The sequence below is a fragment of the Manacus candei genome, unplaced genomic scaffold (genome assembly GCF_025592945.1).
Source record: "Manacus candei isolate 608988 ecotype Guabito, Panama unplaced genomic scaffold, ASM2559294v1 h1tg000025l, whole genome shotgun sequence".
Lineage (NCBI taxonomy): Eukaryota > Metazoa > Chordata > Aves > Passeriformes > Pipridae > Manacus > Manacus candei.
The window spans coordinates 3,252,408-3,275,748 of NW_026138073.1; the positions used below are offsets into that span (position 1 = coordinate 3,252,408).

The 23,341-nt window shown below is 40.1% G+C and overlaps 1 protein-coding gene across 1 annotated transcript in view; it reads left to right on the top strand.

Annotated features, from left to right (window-relative positions):
• The window catches only part of LOC127471584 (contactin-3-like), a 102,977-nt gene that overhangs the window by 37,131 nt on the left and 42,505 nt on the right, over nucleotides 1-23,341 (top strand). The window contains exon 3 of the mRNA XM_051788650.1: nucleotides 15,145-15,240. Within this exon, the coding sequence (XP_051644610.1) occupies nucleotides 15,145-15,240 (96 nt within the window). The remainder of the gene's footprint in view (nucleotides 1-15,144; nucleotides 15,241-23,341) is intronic.

The following is a 23,341-nucleotide window of genomic DNA, read 5'->3' on the forward strand; positions in this document are numbered from 1 at the left end:
GATAAAAACCAGTGTTTTTAGAGATAAACTACTGACATTAATGGTGCCTTGACTTTTTGGGGATAGAGGGTGTGTGACAGTTCTTTCTGCCTTAGAATTTATAAGAGTTGCCTTTGATTGCAGCTGTAGGAAAAAACCTAAATCTGAATTTGCTTACTAGCCTGTGTAAAACTTTATTGTATGCCATAGACTGTAGTTTAAAGAAAGAAAATTACATGGCTGAAACTTTTATATACATTTTATATATAAAATCTAAAGAGTCATCTAAAATTTCAGATCTGCATCCATAGCATTGCTGGAGAGGGGGCATATTTCAATTTTTCTGAGAGCTTACAAGTGAGTGACAGCAACGAGCAACATATTGGAAAATATTACCTCTAATTCATTTTTTAAAGTTTTTTGAATCTTAACGTGAAATATTTTATTCTGTAAAGTGATTCTGATGAGAAAATGAAATTGCATAAAAGCATAGAGGAAATGAGGAAGAAAAAGCAGTTGTTTCAGATCATAACCTCGTCGGGTGGGGTGACAGTTCCAATTCCATTTGAGTTCTCTCCAGTTCTCATCCTTTTTATGTTGGATTAAGTAACAGTTTTTTGTCTTCTTATTCCCATAGCAACCTTATCTCTCTTTATTTTTTTGATGTAAATCTGCTTGTCTCTTACTATCTTTCAAAGCTTGGGCATGAATAGCTTGTGAAGAAGGGGAGTGTGGCAAGGAGAGAGCAGAGAAGAGGCTTTTTGGCACAGGAAGGAAGGGAAAGCATATTTTGGAGCAAGAGAGGCAGAGAGATGTTTTTTCCCCAAAAAGCTATTTATTACATCATTTTTCTGTGTGGTTTTTTCACGAAGACTAAAACTTCGCTGCTGTTTTAGTAAGTTGTGTGAGCATAACTCTTTTTTAAAAAAGTCATAGGCCAGCCTATACACCCAGCCAAAAATACAGACTTAATGTCCTGTAACATTGTGGTTTATATGAGTTTGGAAAAGTGCCATTGCAGCGAAGGTGAGCCTTCACTTGCCATGATTTTGCTCCTCATGGAACTTGGAATCTCTGAAGAGAAAGTTGAGTACAAGCAGGGATTTAGGGTGCTGTGTTGACCCCCAGCTTTGTGTCCAGCTCTTCTGCCTGGTGGTCCATGACCAGTGGTCCACAACTGGAAGGGTCCTGGTCAGGAATGCTCTTTGAATCCTCTGTATCACCAGGATGAGGCTTCAGATCCCGGTAGAAAACCAGTTTGTCCAAAAGGGTGCACATGCTCAGGTGCATCTGTTTGCTACTTTAAGGCATTAAGTGAGGTTGAAAAAAGCAGCTGTTGCTCCGTCTCTCTGCGTCTTTTTCTCATATTAAATATTTCTCTTGATTGGACTTATTGTATTAAGTGTCTGAAGTGCAATGGAGACATGGAGACAATGGACACCAGTATGATCCCCTTGTATTTTTAGCTATTTAGGCTTTATGCCTAAATTCTGAAACGATTAACAGGAGCCTTTTGAAGTGCTGGTTTCAGTTGTGGAGGTGTAAGAATTTTTATAAATAACTAACAACTTCAGCATTTCCTGTGCAGTCCCCTCACCTGCACACCTGATAGAGCTCTAAACAAAACATATTTTCATTTTAATTCTTGCAGATTTTATTTTTTTGTGTGCATGTTTGGTTTCAGTTTTTTTCCTGTGTAAGAGCGGTGACATTCCTTAGGATTTTCGTAGTTTGGGACTGTTTCTTAAACCTCTGGAATATGGATTCTTTGGAAAAACAGAGCTTATATTCACTGAAGAATCAAAGCAGGTCATTGCTAAGGAAGGAAAGTGTTTCAGCCCTTGTTTTGTTTGTCAGAATGACTCTAATGGGGTCTTGTTAGACCATTTAACACGCTACTGATAATATATAGATAATACTTTAAAACATTTACATTACATTAATACCCCATTAAGGGCCTGATCTAAAGCCCGCTGATGTTGATTGGAATGTTCAGTAGGAATTTAATGCTTTGATCTTCCAACTATGGCTTTACAACTTACAAAATCAAACAGGAAAAGCATTTCAGTCGACATAAACACGTCTGTGCCATCTGTGTCCTACTCCACCCTTCATGGCTAATAAAACTATTGGATTTGGAGCCTCCTCAAACTGAAATATATACTTAAAATATCAACTTGGATTGTGTTTTACGGCACCAAGTCCTGACGTAGAAAAAATGGTGTTGCTACAAGGCATATAATGAGGAACTTTAAATAAGGAGAGCTTGGGTGGATGGCTTGGCATGTTTAGAGCATTTGACTTGATAATTTAGTAGACTGAATGTTTTTTCTAACAATCTGTGTTGACATCTGGGATGCCCTGGCATGGTCTTAGACAACACTTTGTTATTGAAGGTGTTGTTCTTCAAATAATGCATTTGAGGTCACTTGAAAGACGAGTAGATGTTTAGGAACGTGGTTTAGTGGGGCTTGGCAGGGCTGAGGGGTGGTTGGATTTGATGTCTTGTCCAACTAGATGATCCTGTCACTCTATAACAAGCACAGTTATCTTGTGATGTACAGAGTTACACTTTCATTCAGTGAATATATAAATACACAGTAAATTCTGACTGAAGTAACCCATGGCTGCAACACAGGAAATATCAGATTTAGGGGGGATTTAAAATAGCAGTTTAAATGTCTTCACTGGGTATCACCTTACTTTAAATATACTTTTTCCAGACTCTGACTTGCTACCAACCTGCATATTTTGCTTCCCAGTGTTTATTGGGAAGCAAAGTAGGTGTCTTAATACCAAAGCAATGGAACTTGCAGAACATCTGCTATTATACTGCAGTGCTTCTCTCGTTATTTTTGTATTGATTACATATTTGTGTCGTGTTCCTTGTACAATAGGGCAGTGAGTAGTTACAGAGAGCACAGCACAGGCTGTGGGTTGTGGGGAGTCTCATTTAATAACCAGGGAAATTCTCCCTACTTACGAGAAGAGATGCAGTGCCTGATTTTATTTTCCTGTTATTACCCCTCTCGGCCCTGTGCAGCGAGACATCTTCGCTCTTTTTTTATGAAACTGTATTTTTTTGAGCCCGTGACTTTTTATTAAATTGTAGTTAACAATATACTTTTGAGGATTACATCACCCTGCAAGGAGCAATTTGGCTTTAGGCTGGGGATCAGTCTGCACGTGGAGCATCTGTCGCGTAACGATTCTGCTCAGATACCAACAAGAGCATTTGAGGTCCCACTGTGTTTTGGGGGTTTTCTCCTTATGTACATGTCTCAATCTATTAAACTCTCTTCAACAACACTGGGATTGTATTTGTTTTTAGAAATGGAGTAGCAGAAGAACAGATAGGTATTTCTCAGGAGTTGCTTTTTTTTTTTCCCACACCCGCAGCTTCTGTTGTTGAATGGTCTGATGCTGAATTTATTAATCTATGCAGTTGCTTACTCAGGTGTAATCCCTTGTTCAGCCACGTTTATTCACCCACTGAAGGATGTGCACATTGGTACATCATGGCATATTAAAGGTTTACCACCGCCTGCCACAGCTGTCATCTCTTTGACCCTTCAGTAAACCAACAGTCTTCCACGTAATTTTGCTTTCATTCAAGTGTAATGCCATTACTGCAGAGGCAGACAGAATGCAATTCTCTAAAGATCTTGTCTCATTCCCTTCCCTTCCAGGGAGGTTAATGTGCTCAAATGATCCCTGTGCTTTCCTTTTTTTGCTCTCTTGCTGCAAGAAGAGCAAAAAGAGGAAGTGCTCCTGGATAGTGTGTTTGGACTGGCTTTTGGGGGATGGAGCAAACTGGAGAGATGAACTCACCAGCTGGGTGGAAGCCCTCTTCACCACTTGAGTTTCAAATACCTTCATTTGTTTCCTTAGTATGTTTATTTTTATAGCCTTTTACAAAAAGGTTTTACAGTTTTTCTTCTAAAATGACATGGAAATAAGCAAGTCAAAACCACTTTACCCAAAGTGAGCTAAGCCAGGTTTAAACATTAATGATGTACAGGAATAACTGAAGTCTGAAGTTTAACGAGTGTTTAGTCCATAGACATTTGTCATTTCAAAAAGCAAACCCACACCCACCCAACTTCATATGAATGTTTGCAGCATCAGTACTTCGCAGACAGTGCAGTTACAGCCTTGTGATCTCACAGAACTGATGTGGAGAATGAGCTCTTGGAGCTGATGATCTGAAACTGGTGTCTGGGGACATCGATTCCAACCCCAGCTCTGTCATGTCACTGAGTGCAGCTTCTCTTTATGAACTTGCTGTCATTGTAACATCTAATGATTTGGGATTATATTGACTGTTTCTACTGTATGTGCCGCTGTTTGACCCGGTAATTAAGTTAAACAATCAAATGAGTCAGTGATTTATTGGTTTTCTTGGTTCTGCACTGCCACAGTTTCTCATCTGCTCCCTGAACTCTTGTGTGTGATGTGCCAGGAGGCTGCACTGAGTATCAAATAAGTGTATCATATGATGCTTCTGATTTTTAGAAGTCTGATATTAACAGTAATGTTTTGCATGCTCTTATCGATTGTTTACACTCCTTTGCATTCAGCTGTTTTTGAATCTCTGATTTCTTAATACATCTCTGCTTCTGGTTTTATTTCAGATTCTTTTTGGAAGAATTTTTCTGCTTCTTTGGTTAACAAAATGTAGCATTTTTCTCCCTAGTTTTTCACAACTTCAGCTCCTAATAACCCATGCTACTCTTACTTACCCTTTCATCTTCTTGTATAGCTCTTGCTTGCTTAAAAGTAACTGTAGCCTCTCCTTAAGCCAGTTCCATCTTATTCATCCTGTATTTTTTCCTAGCTTTCCTGGTGGGGATTCAGTGGAATTACTATCTTGTTCCTTCAAGAAACCTTTTTTTGCCTCATAATAAATCCTTGTTTACTGAAAAAAAATTGCCTGGAGATTCCGGCTCCGAGTTTTGTCTGAAACTGTAGGACCCAACCACCCTTTCGACTTCCAGGATTTACTGACTCCATGACAAGGGTAGAATTGACTTCTTCCATCCCAGGGTCCGTGGTGTGTGTCTGGGGGCTGGAAAAGGGCTGCTCTGCATTGCCAGTGTTCTCAGTGCACACCAGACACTCGGGCACAGCGTGGCCTTGTCTCCACACCCCCCGACTGGCATCGATTTGTCGCTGTGTAAGGTGACCGAGTAGATCAAGTTACTGAGTTCTTATCCCAAATCATTGCTTTGTGTAATGAATTTAATTTATTCCAAGTCATGCTTGCAAGGGCCTCCTGCTCCTCCTGCAGACAGTATCAGATCCCAGTTCAGCCTGAGCCAGGCCAAATGCAGTTTTGTCATCTCTTTACCCCCTTGTTTAATTGTGTAACGATTGTCGTTCCTGCTTTTATAAACCAAAGCATGGGGCTTGTTATCTGCATGGGGATTATACTGATTGGGTTTTAAATGTCTCTCTCTTACATCTGGGTCAGAGCAATGATTAAATATTGAAAGAGAGGTTTTGTGCCCCGACTGAAGCTCTACCACGTGTCCTGGAAAGGCTGTTCTGATTTTATAGGGGGTATGAGGGGCAGAAGTAGATGTGTGACAGAGCAAATGGAATTTTGGTTTGATTACAGTGGGCAGACTTTGTCATTCCAGCCAGGCTGATTAGAATCTTAGAATCACAGAATATGCTGAGTTGGAAGGGACCCACAAGGATCATCCAGTCCAACTCCTGGCCCTGCACAGGACACCCCAGCAAGCCCATTATGTGCCTGAGGGCATTGTCCAAACCCTCCTGGAGCTCTGGTAGCCTTGGTGCTGTGCCCACTGCCCTGGGGAGCCTGCATATATACTGAATATTTCTGTGGAATTGTCTGGATTTGAGTCAGGGTCTTTTGAGGGTTTCTGGTGGTTGATTGGGGAATTTCCCATTCCCCAAATTTTCCTGTTATCGTACCAGATCTTCTAGTGAATCTTTTCTCCTTGACAATATAATATCTCAAGTATATGGTCAGGGCACTAGGTATCTCTCCTGCCATCTTTGGTCCAGCACACAGTCTTTGTTCTCAGAAGTAAGACATTTACTAGTCCATATTAATCACCAGTGTGGGTAAAAAGGGAAGCACTGACTGGCACAAGACTATTAGTCACAGGGGTAGGGGGTTAACACAAAACTACATCAGTCTCTGGCATTTGTACTAAACTTTGAGTGGTACAAAACTAAGCATTAATGATCACATTGTGCCAAAGTTAAAGAATTTTCTAACATATTCCACTACTACTGCATAAACCCTTTTTTTTTTTTTAAGAAATATTACTTACTTGGTAACAGTTCCAGCCTTTGGGTTTGTCCTACCTCAGAAGTGACACCAGCAGCACTTAAGAGGTTTCCAGACAAGAAATAGCAGGAAGCTCTGGTGTGAATCATCATCATGGGTGAAATCTTACTGATTGGGCTTCTGTTTTATTCTCAGCCAATATTTGTGGTCTTAGGCAACCTTAATTCTGACATTTTCTACCTCCAAATAATTGAGTTTGCAACCTCAGTATGTTCTTTTAATTTTATTAAGGGCTACAGAGTAATATGTTTGCACGAGAATGCTGAATTAGGTTATGCAGTGGGTTTTAGCTTTTCATTAAATAATTAACAACTCATGCTCGTGCACAGGTCGGGGATGTGGCTTCACAGGGGCACTTCATCATTTGGCTTTTGTTTCAGCATTCAAGAAATGGTTCTGCCACAAGGACTGTCCTATGTCCTGTCTCTTAGAGGTAAAGTTTTATTTTTCATTTTTGTGGGTTTTATGTGGACCTGGCAAATCATTATTGTTTTAAACATCTCCACTGTCAGCATCCAATGCAGTGGGTTTGGTTTCATTTTTTTTCTGCCTTAGCTGCAGCAGAAAATACCCATTTTGCTTGTCAGCTGCAAATGACATCAGGGTAAGAAATGCCTTTCACTGCATTCCTGTTCCCTAAAGTCTGTAAGGAAAGTAACTACAGACCATCTGCTTTAGCCACTTCTTGATACTGTAAAGGGAATGAACAGAATCTGTTCTGCTTTGCTTTGATGTGCTCCTGAACATCCATTAAGCTACAACTTTAGTGTTGCTCTTTGGTGCCTGGATGGAAATAGATCATTTTTCTTATCTCTCCTGTCCTTCTGAGCCTGTTAATGTAGTCTAATCCCAGCTAGTAACCTTAGAGATTTATAGTCATAAATATTTGCAGCAATTTTCCAGGATCTGTTTTATGCTGTGGGGACATCTTTGTACTTGGATATTGCTGTGGTTGAAGTGAAGCACCCAAGGAAGAGAGTGTATTATATCCTTGATTCAGAAATGGGGGATTTGAACATCACAGAAGCAATTAATGTCAGTACCAAAGGCTGTATGCAGGATACTAAGCCTGAGATATTTTATTTGTCAAATGTGAAAATTTGCTTTCCTCTTCCTTAAAATTGTCATGTGAGTAGTTAATACAGTGAAATAACAGTTCTTCCTCTCCATGAACCAGGCAAATGTGCTCCCATGAAAATGGATTGCTTTTATTTCTGCCTCTGCATTTTTCATCTTCAATAATAGAATTAAAAGTTTTAATTTTTTCTGAATTCCTCTGCAAATATTATTTTTGTTACGATATTAATCTGTCCTTGCACTCTATCCCCTCTACAGCTTATTTCAATTCATATGTGTAGAAAGAGTCATCTTCTCTAAGTTTCCTTGTATATTTTATGAAAAAGTTGAGGCATAATGTACTTGACAACCCCATCTTATTTAGGTTGAGAAACAGTAAACAGGAGAACTATTAAAATAAACACAAAAAAATAAAAATCCATTAAGGTTTAATGGGTCCAGTTAAAAATAATGAAGAGCATCTGGAGCTGGAGATAAAACCCAGCTGATTTTGGAGAAGATGGCACAGGTGATTTTGGCAGGGTGAGTCATGGTTTGATCTCTTATTCTTGGCAAATTGCTCCACTGTTGGAGTTCCTGGATGGGCAGATGACTTGTTTCATTGCACAAGCAACAAAATAATTTTGCTCAAGCCGTGTAGGACACGTATTTTGATGAGAACACAAATACTTGGAAGGCGTGTGAATATCGGATTTTCCTGCTGACTGACAAGTCAGTGTATTTTGGGGTGTGAAGCAGCAGCTGTGGCAGAACATCTGTTGACAGGACACTCACTCATCTGCTGTGTCTGTTATTTGTCATCATTACATCTGTTACAGTCCACATGGCCCTGATCAGAGCAGGGAGGCTTTTTGCCAGGTGCTCCATACCTGGGGAGATGAGGAGAATGACAGGTTTTGGTTACCTGTATCCTGACAATGCTTTCTGGTGAAAGAAACAGCTATATTTTGTCTTATTCCTGGGAAATCTCTCCAGTTCTTTAAGGAAAGTGCCTGTTTTTGGAAAGATGAAGTGGCAGGAAAAAAATGCCATCGTCACCAGCATGTTCCCAGTGCTTAAAAAATGAGCTGTTTTGGGATGGCTTTCGTTGATTTATTTATTGAGGAGAGGCTTTTTGGAAACACTGCTGCATATTTAATAAATAAACAAACTTTCAGATAATTAGACCTAGATCTGGCAGGGCTTTAGCCATCTGTTTAACTATTAAAATGTGAATAGCCTGGTGTTCTTCAACATTAAACCTGCTTTGTGGTCATGAGACTTGGTGCTCATGTCATTGCCAGGATGTTCTTAGGGTTTGTTTTGGGAAAGTGTTAAGGGGGGTAAAAAAAAAAATCACTGTTGCATCTGAGAACTCGACTGTAGGATGATTTCCTTGAGCAAACATCCTTCCCTCCTGAGATATTTCTCCAATTGCTTGAATTGCTTTGTTCAGTGCTGTGTTTGCCTTGAGTTGAGTGGTAATTCCCAGATAATACGAATTTATGAAAGGCATATTTTTGGAAATACCTATTGGAGAACATTTTTCTTTCAAAGCATGCATTTCCCTGGTAACGCTGGGAGTTTTTTTCCAGTTCTTTCAGTGCATTTTTGCCAGTGCAAAGCCTGTTTTAAACAGAAATACTTCCTGCTCATCAGATGTTGAGTCAACATTTATGCTATTAATGTTCCTTTACTGCTTTTTTTTTTCCTTTCTCTGCTGTCTCTGGTCTCTTCCTTCAGTTCCACACAACCCACAAAGTGCTTCATCTCTCCTCTCCCCATCCATCTTTCCCCTCATTACTGCAGACTCTTGCACCTCTTTCCATGCTGGCATCTCCTGTTCACCACAACCTGATACATCTGTGCCAATTTATTTTTAGCTTTTTTTTTTTTTCTGTTTCTGTTTACATAACACACTTTGTTGCACAAGTTTTAAATGGTTTTCCTTTAATTGGTGCAAGAGCATTTAATTCTCTCCTGTTTCTTCCTTTTTTTTTTTTTCCTGAACTTCAAGTGAAGGTGGAGGAGTTAAAAAGATTTGTAAGGATTTTGGTGGTGTGCTGTTCCCTGCACCTGGCTGCAGCAGCCTGTTAATCCCAGCATGACTCACCTATTGGATGTTCAGCTTTTCATGTGAGGGAAACAACCTGAAGGGTTGTTTTGTTTCTAAACAGAGGTTTGCTGCATTTTATTAAGTGTATTTTTAGGGATGCAAGAAACACTCAGATGGGCTCTGCTGATGAGACTAATGTGATGTGAGCAGAAACAGGGGCAGTATTTCAAAATAAAAACTAAAAAATTGTCTCAGTAGCACTTTGGGTTGTGACTAAGAAGTGCCTTGAGGGTGAGGAGTTGTTCTGCCTGTCCTGGGGTCTGCAGGGCACACATGGTTGTGGGCAGCATCTCAGCATGGAGAGGTGATGCCACAGCTCCTGTGCTGCAGAAGGGCACTCCCAGGGCCAGAGCTGCTCCTCATAGAAATGGGCTTTTAAAACCCCCCTGCAGTGTGTGTAACCTGCTGCACTGCTGCCTGTGCACAGATAAACGTGGTGCCACAAAATGAGAGTTCAGCGCCGTGTCACGGTGCTGGGGGACTTTGTGCAGGCTGCTGTGGAATTCTGTGAGTTCCCTGCAACACCAGCCTGACAAAATGAAACCCTGGAGATGGTTCCTCAGCAGCCTCTGAATCTCTCGAGTGACAAATCTCCCCCACTCTTTGCCTGCTTTGAGTAGCGTTTGTTTCTGCACCGCGAATGTTTTTATCCTCTCTGCGTCCAACAGTAAATGATTACAGAGAGAATTTTTGGCCTCATCCCTCTCTCTTGCCTTAATATGATCCTCCCAGCCTTGACCTGGACCCTGGGAAGGCAGCAGGGCTCACTGGCTCCATGTGCAGCTCCCTTGTGCTGTTTTCTAGTGCTCCATCACTGCCGGCCATGTGTTGGGGTTAACAGGGGTGTATCCCAAATATCCTGGTGGGCTTATACAGGTATTTTTAAGAAACTTAATTATACCAAGTGTACAGCCTGTCTAAAGAAGTGTAAAACTCATGGCCACAGAGGTGCCTTGGTTTAGCCAGTTTTGGGGTATAGGGTGGTGGGGAACAAGGTTTGCTTGTGCAGATATAGGTGAGTTAGGTGGTGAAGTTTGTTGGGTTTTTTATGTTGTTGTTTTGGGGTTTTTTTAAAGAAACACATTTGTGTTACACTGTTTTCTCCAGTAGTTGTCATTACCAGCACAGTTATTACAGCACACACAGGCTGTTATTTGTCCTTAAGAGCTGAGAGACTGGAATTCCCCTTCTTTTTAATAATGTGACTTTTAGCAGGGCCAGCGGGTTGTGAATTAGTACTTCATTATGGGCCGACATCAAACAGAGTCCCCTCTTCAGAATTACCTACTCAAGAAAACAGTTTAGAATTGGTTGTCTGACTCATTTAGGTACTTGAACATCCTACCAATACAGAATTATATATAAAGTATATTTAACAAGTTCTGCAGCTCTGAATAACAATGAGTCTAATGAAGCAATAGAATAAATATATTTGTGGCTCTTAAGGGACAATTATGTTTGTAGAGCTTGAATCCTTGTTCTACAGTTATCAAAACATGGTAGAATTGCAAATAAACTTGCTTTGACAATGAACATCAGTTGGTACAAGTGTAATACAATGCTTGGGTGTTGCTGGACTTGGAAACCTAAAAAAAAAAAAAGTAGGTGAAAAAAAAGTGAATCCTATTTCTCTCACAGTGAATATGTCCTGTGATTACTTGAAAGAATAAATAGAAGTTGGTATAAATTTCTAGCAGTGTCTGCTAATCTTAGGAAGTTCCTCCATGCAGGTATGTGTGTCTAGAGGTGAAGCATCACACAGGTTTCTTGGCAAAATATGACATAACCCAGCGTTGCCATGAGCCAGGAGTTGTGTGTCTGGAGCATCTTTGTCATCAGAAATTCTCTGAGTTTTTCATAGCGTGATGTTCTGTGTCTTTTCAAAGCAGGGTTGTAATATTTGATCTGATCTTGCCTGAGCTATTTGCTTTCCTTTCCTTGCTTACACAAGATTACAGAAACCAGGAACATCCCAGAAGGTGCTTGCAGTGAACTGCAGTGGATGTGCTCACCAGGCGAGTGCTCTGCAGATGAAGTTCATTTTTATTCTGTTATAAAAATGTCAGTGTGGTTTTAGTCTGTTTTACCTTCCACAGATGCTTCAGGTTCTGATTTCCCCTCACGAATTCACAAATCCACGTCTTTTAACTGTCGAGGGTGTCACATGAGCTTTTAAAAGCTGCTCTTCCAAATGCATCAGGCAGTTATTGCAGATTTGATACTCATGTTACTGCTACTCCATATTTTGGATTCTTTCTTTTGCAACTTTAAGTCTTAGTGCTTGAGACTTAAAACTTGGCCTATTAAACAGAAGGAGAGAACCCAGTGGAATATACAGTTTTCACATCCTTGCTGTTTGTGTTGGCAGGAACATGTTTCCTTGTTCTCATTTTGGGGCAGAATCAAAGACTTTTCAATAAAGCTGAATTACATTTTCTCGCTCCATTTTATTGCAATGGCATCTGTATTTCAGTTGATATAACTTTATGTACTTGGTGCTAAAGCAATGAGGCAAATATATGTATTAGCAGGGGAAGGGAGAAGAAAATGCTGTTTCAGGAGTCAGAAACTCTCAGTTGCTAATTTTTTACTTTCTTCTGTATGGCAAACTATAAGCAGGCAATAAAAGCATTTAATTTGCAAATTACACAGTTCTAGATTGGTTTTGAAGTTGGATTTTTTTTTTCCTTGTAGTCAGGTTTTTTTGTACCAAAATACTTTTCAGTGGTATGATTAGAGCCTTTGCCTGGTAGAGTTCAGTAATAAAGTTGTTAATTTTGTCCATGAGTGGCTGCATTTTAGATGAAAGGAGATTACAAGTGAGGCATAATAAATGCAAGTAAGAAGAAAAAAGATTTAGGCAAGAGAAACTAATGAAAACACTTTCTTCTGGTGACCAGTTTGAGAAGGTAGGTAAGTTTTAAAAATCTGATGATGAACAAGACAATCTGTAATTCAGTAGATAAAATACAGAAATACTTCATATGTGTTTTTACCCTTTTCTATCAAACTAAACAGTGGGGTATTGTCATCCCATGGGGCACTGAAAAGCCAGTCCTGTTCTGACTCATCACTTCTCAAACCCATCTTCTGTCCTGTCCTGATCTTGGTTCTTTGTTTCCAGTTATGTTTTTGTCTGTTGAGACATTTCAACAGGATCAGAGCCTCTGATCTCAGAGATAAAAGTCAATCTCTAAAAATAAACAAGCCTTGCCATTATTAGCCCACCTTTTGAGGTATTCTGTTTACCCTGCCAGTTTTCTGAGAACTGAATGTCCCTCTCCAGTGAGTTCATGTAATGGCTAGTTTTGTTAGAGGATGCAGCTCTACTCCCTGGTGTTATTGTGCTCAGGATACTTTATTAAAAACCAACCAAACAAAAGCCTAACAAAAAAGCCCAAGGATAAACAATCACTCTTGATATTCTTCCAAACAAGCCTGGCTTTGACCTTCAGTACTCTGAATATGCCACAGAAACACCTGAAAATCAGACCTGCATCTTGTTTAAAAGCACCCAGTACACTTTCCAAGGGCAGAGATTTAGATTTCATTGTATAATGCTAATAAAGAACTCTGCTACTGTTTTGCATGTTGATTTTCCATTATGTTCAAAGCAGTGCCAGACAATATGTAAAGAGAATATAGATGTATATAAATAAATTAAGCGATTGTATTTTTGCAGCTCTGTGATTAGTTTGGTACCACTGGAAGGTAGGATGAGGAGCTCTCTGCTGACTTGTGAAAAGTTATTCTTTTATTGTAGTATGGCTCATACTCTTCATTTTCAGATGGATTTTGTGTTGTTTCTTGTTTCCCAAAACCTTTTTTCCCCCGTGACAGCAATTTTCACTTGCAATCAGTGATTAATAACTTCTGCTGTACAACACTGGAACAGTTCAAACCACAGAGAGCTGGGTACCTGTGGGATAATGAGGATGTGCCTTCCAAATCCCTTGGCATGTCCCTTCCCGAGGTGCTCCCAGCCCAATCCCATGCTCATAGGGTCTGTTGAGGTTCTGAAGGTCTGTATTTCCCATAAAACACCAGTGCTTAGAAAGCACTGCAAAACCATTTTATTTTAGCTATGGAAGTTCTGTGTATTGCATAAGATTTATGGCTTGCAGTGGTTGTGACGGGGAAAAATGTGGTCTGAATTCATTTCATACATAAATTTTACCAAAACAATTATTATTTTAAAGTCCAAATGGCACAGCTGTTTTCATCCTGTACTGGAATAGTGTGTGTCCTCAGGGGTTCTGTCACCTCTTGGCTCTTCCTTCCATGACTCAGGGCAGTTTTGGTGGGGCAGCATTCCAGATGAATCTGGAATGTTCTTGGGGCCTGAGATGAATTTCATTTGGCTGGGGTTGTATGTGACTTCCACTTCATATCCAGCAGTTTATTCTGAGATGTACCTCCATGGAAATTCACTTGGGAAGCTGAAAACAGCTCTTTTAAGAAACGTTCCTGTGAACTTTGTGTGCAGTAACAAAGGATAACAGAACAATATCCTACTGCAGCATTAAGTGTGGGTTTTTTTAAATGAAGCATTGAAATTCTAATGGCTCTTGTTCAGTGTTCTGACTGTAACAGCTGTTGCTTTTCAGTATTAAAAAAAATACTGTATTTTGGGAAAATAGCTACTGTTTGTCAACTCACTGCTGCTATTACACTTGGTTATAAAGACAGCCTCGTTTAAAGACTGTGTGTTAGTGTCCTGTACAAGGTTATAAACAAACATGGGCTTTTTAAATTGTCTTCTGTTTGGTTTTGTTATGGAAAAATAATATGGTTTATTCATGGAAGAGCCTTTGTTAGTGTAGAACCTCAATCTTAGTTTGTTCTGCATGTTAAATCTAGCTTATTTCAAGGGTATAATGAGGCCATACTTTGTTGGATCTTGAATCAGTGGTTAAAGGGAAAGCTGATATAAATTTATGATAAAATATTTGCATTTATGTAAACTGTAGCATTTTTCTCCCCTCCAGAAGCATTTGGACAATGCTGTCAGGCACATGGTGGGATTTTTGGGGATGGTCCTGTGCAGGGCCAGGTGCTGGGCTCGATGATCCTTGTGGGTGCCCCTCCAGCTCAGAATATTCTGTGGCACTTACACAGCTTAAAATGATCACAGAGACCTGAGGCCGAGCAGGACAGATCACAGGGTCAGCACACTGAGGTGCAGAGCTCCTGCTTTCTCCAGAGCTTAGCAGTGTTCCAGGGATTCTCCTGCAGGGAGATTTGCCCTTTTCTCTTTAAAAAGATGCATCTCTGTTTTGGGAACAGCTGTGTTGTTATTTTGTGGTTGGTTAGAGGAGCTCAGTGGGATCTTGGTGCTATTTTCATCAGAACCTTTGCTGCAGAAGCAGCAGCAGGGGCTTAGGGACCTGTTTTTAAGTTACACTTATGGCTCCTTTTTGGTTACCAAAATTAGGGTAGCATAAGCCTAACAAAATTAGCCATGGGATCTGTCAAATTATATTGTTGCAAATTAGTTCAGTCCCTGTTCTGTCCCCCTCCCTCGTGTGGAACAGACACTTCTGCAGCTGCTCCAGAGAATGTGCCGGGTTTAGTTCCATAGGAGATGCGAGATCAGGGTTTGAGAACTTCAATCTCCTGCCTGTTGAGTCTTTTCTAATACCCACATCCCCTTTTCTTTCCAACACAGACCTCGAGAGCTCCAGGCCGAAGATGAGGAGCGCGGTGTCGGTGCGGGAGGGACAGGGGGTCGTGCTGCTCTGCGGACCAGCCCCCCGGGCAGGAGGTAAGGGACCCCCTGGCCTTCAGCTGGAGCTCATGGGGAAGGGGAATAGCCCTGGAAATCAAAATCAGAGATCCCCCAGAGAGAACAAGAATGAAATCTGGTTTCTAAACTAAACACAGAGAGAAAGAAACCAAAAAGAAAAGACGGGGGAGGGGAGTACTTAAGAGGATTTACTTCTATCTTGGAATCCTTTCTAGTTCCTAGTAATTTCTGTGCACTTAATGTGTCTGATTTTTATGGTATTTCCTGTAATTAATTGGGTATTTTCTGGAGTTAAATTCTGCCCAATTTCACAATTGCCAAGCCTCGATGAATCTACTTTTCTCTATGACTAGACAATTGCAGGGAGTAGATTGTTGTCTTTAATTATGCTGGTGTCTGCCTGTTTTCTTGCCATGGAGACATTCTGGGGTGTAATGTAATGATGCTGGTGTAATTTAAACCACTGCTGCATTGAGGGGGTGAGAAAACTAGATATAGACTGGATATGTGGATTCTTGGGGGACCAAAAGTTACAAGTACATTTAATCCCTCATTCTGCATCTTCAGACTTTGACTAATTGCTATTGAGCCTCAAGTAATATTTGAAAGGAACTGATTTTATTGTTTTTAATTGATATGGAGCGTCATTATTGAAGGACTGGGATGTTAAACATTAGATTTGATTGCAAAGACAAGGTAGTATAAACTAGACATTGTATTCAATAATATAGGTATTGTGGCCTCATAAATTTGGCAGAGTCCAAGCAGACACAGCCATAAAGTGGCAATTTTACAACTGTCTGAGCTTGCAGAATTTTTTTTCTCCCTAAACTGATACATACTCTTAAATCATCTTTATAGCCTTGCAACAGCTTTGTCTTTTCAGCAGCTGAGAAAATGGGTCATTGTCCCAGCTATCTATATGAATTAGAATGATTAAATTTCTGCTTCTAGATGCAGCACGAAGTCTGAATGATCCCAACTGTTCTCACACTCGTGTCCTGTGTGTGGGTTTATACCCAGAGGTGGTGACCAAACTGACAGCAACTCTGCCTGATTCTGGCAGTGTTTAAGTGTGAGGTGTTGAACAGGAGGTGATACAAAACATGCTCATGTTGCTGAGAACAGAGGTTTGAATGAACACGTGGCAGAGGTGAGAATTCCTTCTGCAGTCAGCAGATGGGATGTGATTGACACCCCCCACACTAATTGTGTTATTCCTGCAGAAAAGAGAGAGCTGAGTGCTCCCAGAATTACCAAATAGAACTGAGAATTGGTACCAGAATTACTTAAAATCCTTGGATTTGTCTGAGGGGATAGAGGATTAACTATTGAAGTTTTCAGCAAGCGTGGAGAAAGGTGAAAAAAGTCCCCCTTCTTTCTTCACTAAAATAAACCTGTAGCACAGTGACATCAAACATGCAGTGCCCCCAGATCTGACATGGCAGGATGCAGGTCAGTAAGTCTTGGATAAAATACCCATCCATGAAGCAGAAATAGTTTGTTAGGAATAGCAGGGATGGTTTAGGAGCAGCAGACCTGCCCTGACGGCTACTCAGCCCTTTCCAGATGAGTGATCTGACTTTTTTTTTTTTTTTAATCTTTGGTACTGTATTTGTTGCATTGAGCTGTCAAATAATTTCAGACAATACTAATTCTAAAAACCTTCTCAAACAGCTTGTTTTCTCTTCCCCCCTCAGCACCCCAAATACTGTTCTTTTGTCTTCCCTCATGTTGTGCAGTTTCTAAGATCTCACCAGCTTAATTGCATGTATTTTCTGCATTCTCTGTAAGGAGTCTTCAAGAAGAGACTTGATTAAATGGTGATTATTCCTTCACATACAGCATTCCAGTTACAATAGAAACCAATGTTCACCCCCAAAGAAACGCCAGCTCAGAGTATGGAAAAAGAGAATTGCCTCTCTTCTACAATTTGGCATATTTTTTTCTTTGCTTATCTTTAGCACAGATATTTACATAAGTCATATGAATGTCCCTTTTCAATGGGGAGCAAATTGTTCTTGCAGTTCACAGTAGTTTTGTCCTTTTGAATTCTTCAGTTCCAATTCCATCAGGGCATGGACATCCACCATTTAAACCAACAATGGAACTCCGTTTAACTCCCTGCACATCAGCTCATGTGCTGAGCCTGTATTTTCACTTTGTGATGGCTGTTGTTTTGCAGGGGAGGAAGATGATGTTCTATATTTCCAGTTGAGGGTGTACAGATATTTTTTATATTTCTGTCATAAAGCTTGAGCTCTAACACAAACCACTCCAATACCTTCCTTAGAGCATTTTCCCTTCCTGGCATTCCCTTTCTAAGCAGTCTGGTTTGGGATTGACTGAATGGGAGACTCAGTAAATGACTGGCTTTGTGTAAGAAGAATTCCCCTCCAAATATTTTACTAATTCAGCCTGGTTTTATGTTCCTATTGTAAGTTGAATCATCATTGAACAGTGATTTTTGGATAATTAAGATGGTCCTCTGCCACAGTTCTGCATGGCCATACTTCTGGATATTTTAGCTTTGTTAAAATACCCTGGGTTTTGCCACAGATCAGTAAATCATCTCACCCACATACTCAAAAGAGGGAATGACATCTAAAATTGATTTATGTAGATCTCCTGCTACTTTTTCTGTTGTTATAACCTTTAAATTGTACTTAACTCTCTACAGCTATTTCGATTTTTACTGTGTTGCTGTTATATTTTTAATGCTTTTAAAGGACTGTCAATACAACAAACATCTCAATGTACAAAACTTAACGTTGGACACAGTTAATGTGCAGCTGGTTAAAAAACATTCATGCGATGCTAATTTTTTCCCATTCTGCCAAGAATGGAAAAGACCAGACATATGGAGAGCTAAAAATGATTTTTCTCTGCTATTGATTTGGTTCCAAAATCAGTATCTAACGAGTGACAAAGACCTCAGTAAAGCAAATCTGCAAGTTCCTTTGGGGTTTTACCTACTGTTACCACTGTACTTGTGTTGTGATTACTGTGTAGCTTGTCTTCAGCTCTTATTTCTTTTCTCCAGATATTGTGATTTATATCTGGTTAGTACAGTCAGTTTTACTCATCTGACACTGGTGTTGGATTTATGAGGTATTTCTGCTCTTGGAGAGAGGAGGGAGGAGTGTGGCCTAGTCCTTTTATGTTGTCTGAGGCGATGTCAGGGCTGCTTTATACACAGAGAAAAAGTTGATTTTTTAACGGCAGCAGTGAAGATTTGACATTTTAGCAAATTTAGTTTGCCTGGAAAAGCTAGACATTAGCTTTACATTGGTGGATATACTCCCTGTTACCTTGTTCCTATATGGAATGTGACCATAACCCAGGAGAACTTCAGGAAATGACAGCAGTGTTGTGGAGCTGACGAGGTGTTCCTTGGCAATTGCAAGGCAGTTCCCTTTGTCTTAAATTCATGTGATATGTGGTCCTATTTCATGCAATATGGCAAGGATAATTCTGAATATATAAGGCAGCAAGAAGGTCCTCGCTCTTTATATCATTCCCTGATAAATGTAGAGTTCATCAATAAACGAGACTGTATTTGAAGGACAGGGATCAATTCAGCTCACAGCATATTATCCTGGAGTTGTGACATGCTGATATGAAATAATATTAGATCATGGAAAAATAGATCCCAATTTATTGCTCAGTGTTTGCTGTGACAAATCATTCAAGGAATAATGTCATGTCTGTTGCAAATGACTTATTTAGACTTGCAGATTTTTTGCTCGTGTCTCTTGTATTGCCATTTGGAGACCTGCAAGCTCCAGCAAGGCTGTGCTTCATGAATAACGTGGCATGGGAAGCATCTCAGATGCCAGAAATATTTTGATGCTTTTGATTACTTCCTTTCTGCAACCCTAGAATAGCAATGTGCTGTTTTTCAGGGAACTATAAATTGAATTAGTTTTACTTACTCGGCTTTGGAGACGTTTCCTACCCTCAAAGCAAAGCTAAATGGATAGAACTGCAAAATATGATTTCTTTTCTGATACCTGTCAGTGTTTTCATAGCATCACATCAGGGAATGGTTTGGGTTGGAAGGCACCTCAAAGCCCACCTAGTTCCACCCCCTGCCACAGGCAGGGACACCTTCCACTAGCCCAGGTTGCTCCAACCTGGCCTTGGACACTTCCAGGGATGGGGCAGCCACAGCTTCTCTGGGCAACCTGTGCCAGGGCCTGGGTTTGCAGCTTTAATTCTTGCTTTTGTTGCAGGTTGTGGATAACACTCACCTGGGCATGAGCAATCAATCACCCTGCCAGAGGTTTTGCACCAAAACACGTTCTAAGGAGACAAGTACATTGAATATTGTAAAAGCAATGGCCTTATAAAAATGGTTCCGTGGTGTTCTTGTGCTGTTTTCAATCTGCCAAGGAGAAATGGCATTTTTATTTAAAAATATATTTTGCAATAGTCCTGCTGGTGTCATCATCATCATCTGCACAAATTTCAGCTGACAGTTTGAAGTCAAATGGCACCTGAGAGACACTTATATTTGTCCATATGAGAGAAAATAATACATGTTCACAGCTGGATTTTACAATGATTTCTATCTGTCAGGGCATTATTTTCACCACCAGTAGCAGACCAATGCTACAGAGACACTCCTTTATGCACTTTATCAAATGCAGTCTTCCTGAAGCACTTTTTCCTTTTGATAAACCTGTGTTCCAGGCTGAAGTAATCCAGGCTAACATTAATATATCTTATTTATGTACTTGTGAAACATCTTCAGTTACTTTATAGAACAGTTTTTTAAGCTGATGTGGAGGTGTATAACTGGCCTAAGAAGCTTTTAGCAAAAGATACCAGTTTCTTGCTCTGAATTCTTACAGAACTCTTCAACTCAACGTCCCATTATGCAGATTAATAACACTGAACACATGAATATATATTTGTGTTTGTTTTATTTTTTAGATGTTTGGTATTCTGTCTGTTTTGTCTTAGTTTAAGAGATCAATCTAGATCATGGCCAGGTGGTGAGTAGGACATAAAGTTGAGTATCATGGATTATTGAGTGAGAGCAAAAAGTAGAGGAGGTTTTTGTGGGAATAATTCTGCATAAGTTTCAACAGCAAAATGTGTGTGGGCACTCCAGAACACCTTGGAACACTATGGAATGAGACCTTGAAAGACTGTGGGCTGTGCACTTTGAAGCTGTAGTCCTCTCATTAGCCCTCCTGCCTGAACCTGAATAAACTAAAAGAGGCAGAAAGATGAAATACGAGTTTTTTTTAGTGGGAAACCACCTCTTGTTGGTGGAGTATTTGTTGGGAGAATGGGGAGATGGAAAGAAAAAGGTAGATTAGGAAGAACCAAATTGCAGGAAAAAGTTGAGGTTGAACCTTTTCACTTACTTTCTCCCAGGTATCTCAGTTATAGGGGGAAAAGAGGAGAAAACTGGAGAAAATAAATGTATTTGGCTCTCTGCCAAGTTTATTTTTATCCCTAAATTGTGACTGTTGGTTATTTCTCCTCCAACTCTTTATTATCCTCTCTACTAAAATATTTGAGTTTCCCTTTGGGAACAGGATAATTGATTAGGAAGAGGCAGGAGGGAGGTGGCTGCAGTCAAACACAGTCACAGCTGATCACTGCACTCTGAACAAGAGAGCTGAAAGGCATTTTTGTTTTTCACAAGGGTTTACCAAGTACCTTCTCCTAAATGAGTGCAAGAGTTCCAAATGAAATTTGTCACTAATTACTGCTTCCACCTATAAATGGTAGTACATTCCTTTGAAAATTTACTCTTGGGTATTTCCATTAGTTTCCCTTAGTTTATGTCCCTAATATTTAACATTCAGAAGAAATCAAATTTATTCAAGTTGAGCAATAAACTATGGTCTTTTTACCCTCAAAATTACTATAGGCAGGAAGCAATTTAAAATACTTTCAACTGTTGAAAAAGCACAACAGAGTTGTTGGAAATGCTCTCAGCAATTAAATGTAAAGTTCTAGGGAGGTGATTAAAAGAACAGTTTGTCACTTGAAATGGATATGGCTGATGGGTATGTATTTAAATATTGCTTCCTAAAGCAGTTTCTTACTTTTCCCTGCACTTCCAGAGTGGGAACAGGCTGATCAGAGCCAGGACACTCTGAATGACACACAGAGTCTGAAACAATTAGTACAGAAATGTGATAAAGAGGGAGCTAATCCATCCCCTTCCAGCACAGCTACAGGGGAAGGGAAATCGGGGGTTTTATTCAGCACTGGAACCCAAAGGCAGAGAAGCATTTTGTTAGACTTTCTCATTAGCATCTGCACTTCCTTGGGAGCGCCAAGGAACATTTAACCTGCCAGTTAAGGAGCAGTTTTATATTAAAAGGTCATGTTCAGTTTGAAACCCAACCCTGGCTAATGGTCGAATCCCTCGTGTGGCAGGAGAACAGGCAGAGCTTTTCCAGGGAATGTGCCCTTCAGAATTCAGGAGGGGGGGTTTTTGTGGTATTAATAAAGAAGCACCACTGCCAGTCTCAAACATCTGTTTCCCAAGGATGAGCTTAGAAACGTTTAGGTTTTAATTACAGTGGTGAGCTTTGCTTTTGACGCTGCTTTGAAAGACTTAGAAAAGCTCTTATTAAATTATTAAATAGAGAGAATGACTTGCCTTCAATGGGCTGTTTTACATCCCTGTGGCAGCTGTGCAAAGGTGACAGATCAGTGTGTGTGCAGTTACTACTTGGCCAGTCCTGTGGTTGTGCTGTAGGTTGGGGGACAGCAGAGAAAACCACAATTTCCTGTGTTTAAAGAACTGCATCTGTTTTTACATCACACCAGCTCATTTCCAAATCACAAAACGAGTGGACTCTCACCGTATTCCATTTAAAAATGAAAATTAGGTTTTAGCCTGAAGTAGGAACCTTGCAACTTCAGCTGAAACATTTCAATATTCTCATTAAATGTGTAGATTGAAATTGCGAGATATTGCGTGTGTGTCACGCTGCTCTCATTGTTTTGGGCTGTTCCCTACACAGGAGTTGCATGCCTGATTACCTGCACAGCAGGCTGAAAATTGATCTTCTCTATTTTAGCTATAAAATAATTCACCTTTTGTGCCAAAACAATTAATGTTATACATTAGTTTCAAATCAGAGTGTTTCCATTATGCTCCGGAATTAATTTCTTGGGATATGTTCTTCAGTTTTGGGGGCCAGCCTGAGATTCCCGTCGTGCAGTTTACATCTTGTATAAACAAAAATATCTTCAGCCAAAAGAAGAGAGTTACTCCAGAGAGCACGGGGGGAATTTCACAAGTTGGGAAAACTTTGCAGTATTTGAAGCAGATGCTCATTGTCCCACCTTACTCCTGGTGGCCACAATTCAAGCCGTGTTGTAGAGGTTTTGTAGCTGTCACTGCTTTTACATAGAAAGCATGAACAAAAATTAAATTAACAGCCTACAGTTTACAGATAGTTTGTACTCTGAAGTGTGACTGCAGTTAAAGACTTCTTCGTTGTTGGTGATAGAACTACTTGAATGCAAACAGTCCAGGACTCCCCTTGGAAATCCACGGTCTGAGGGTCGTTCCGATTTGCTTTTCCCAGCTGAACATACTTAGCACAGTTGGGCATTTATTGTGCTCCAGAATATACCCTAAACCCCTGAAATGATGTACAGTTTATTTCAAATGAAATAAACACTGTGAAGTGTTTTTTCAATGCCAAGGCATTATCATTCCTGACAGTGGCAACCAAAGAAGTTTTAAAATCCAGTTCACACATGTGCTCAGGGATCCCATATTGGAGCACATAAACACCTTGTCTTATGCCTACAGTGCACAAGATTTTTATTTGGAGAGCAACCTTTAAGGTTTGCCAAAAAAATAAGAGATGTTATTTATTTTATGGTGAAGATAAAGGATTACCGAGAGCAGCCTTGCAGCTGGTGTTGGTGCCTTGCCCAGGGAAGGAGGGACTACTCAGGGTCAACTCAGCGGAGTAAAGTAGCTGCAGGTGCCCAAAATAAGAAAGGAAAAGTAGTTAAGGAGAAGTTTGAAGGGAGTTTAATGCACTTTTACCTCATGCAGATTATTTTCCTACTTCTAAATAATTTGTTTGCACTTTCCTGGAGGTTCCTGTGCAGACACACAGAGCTG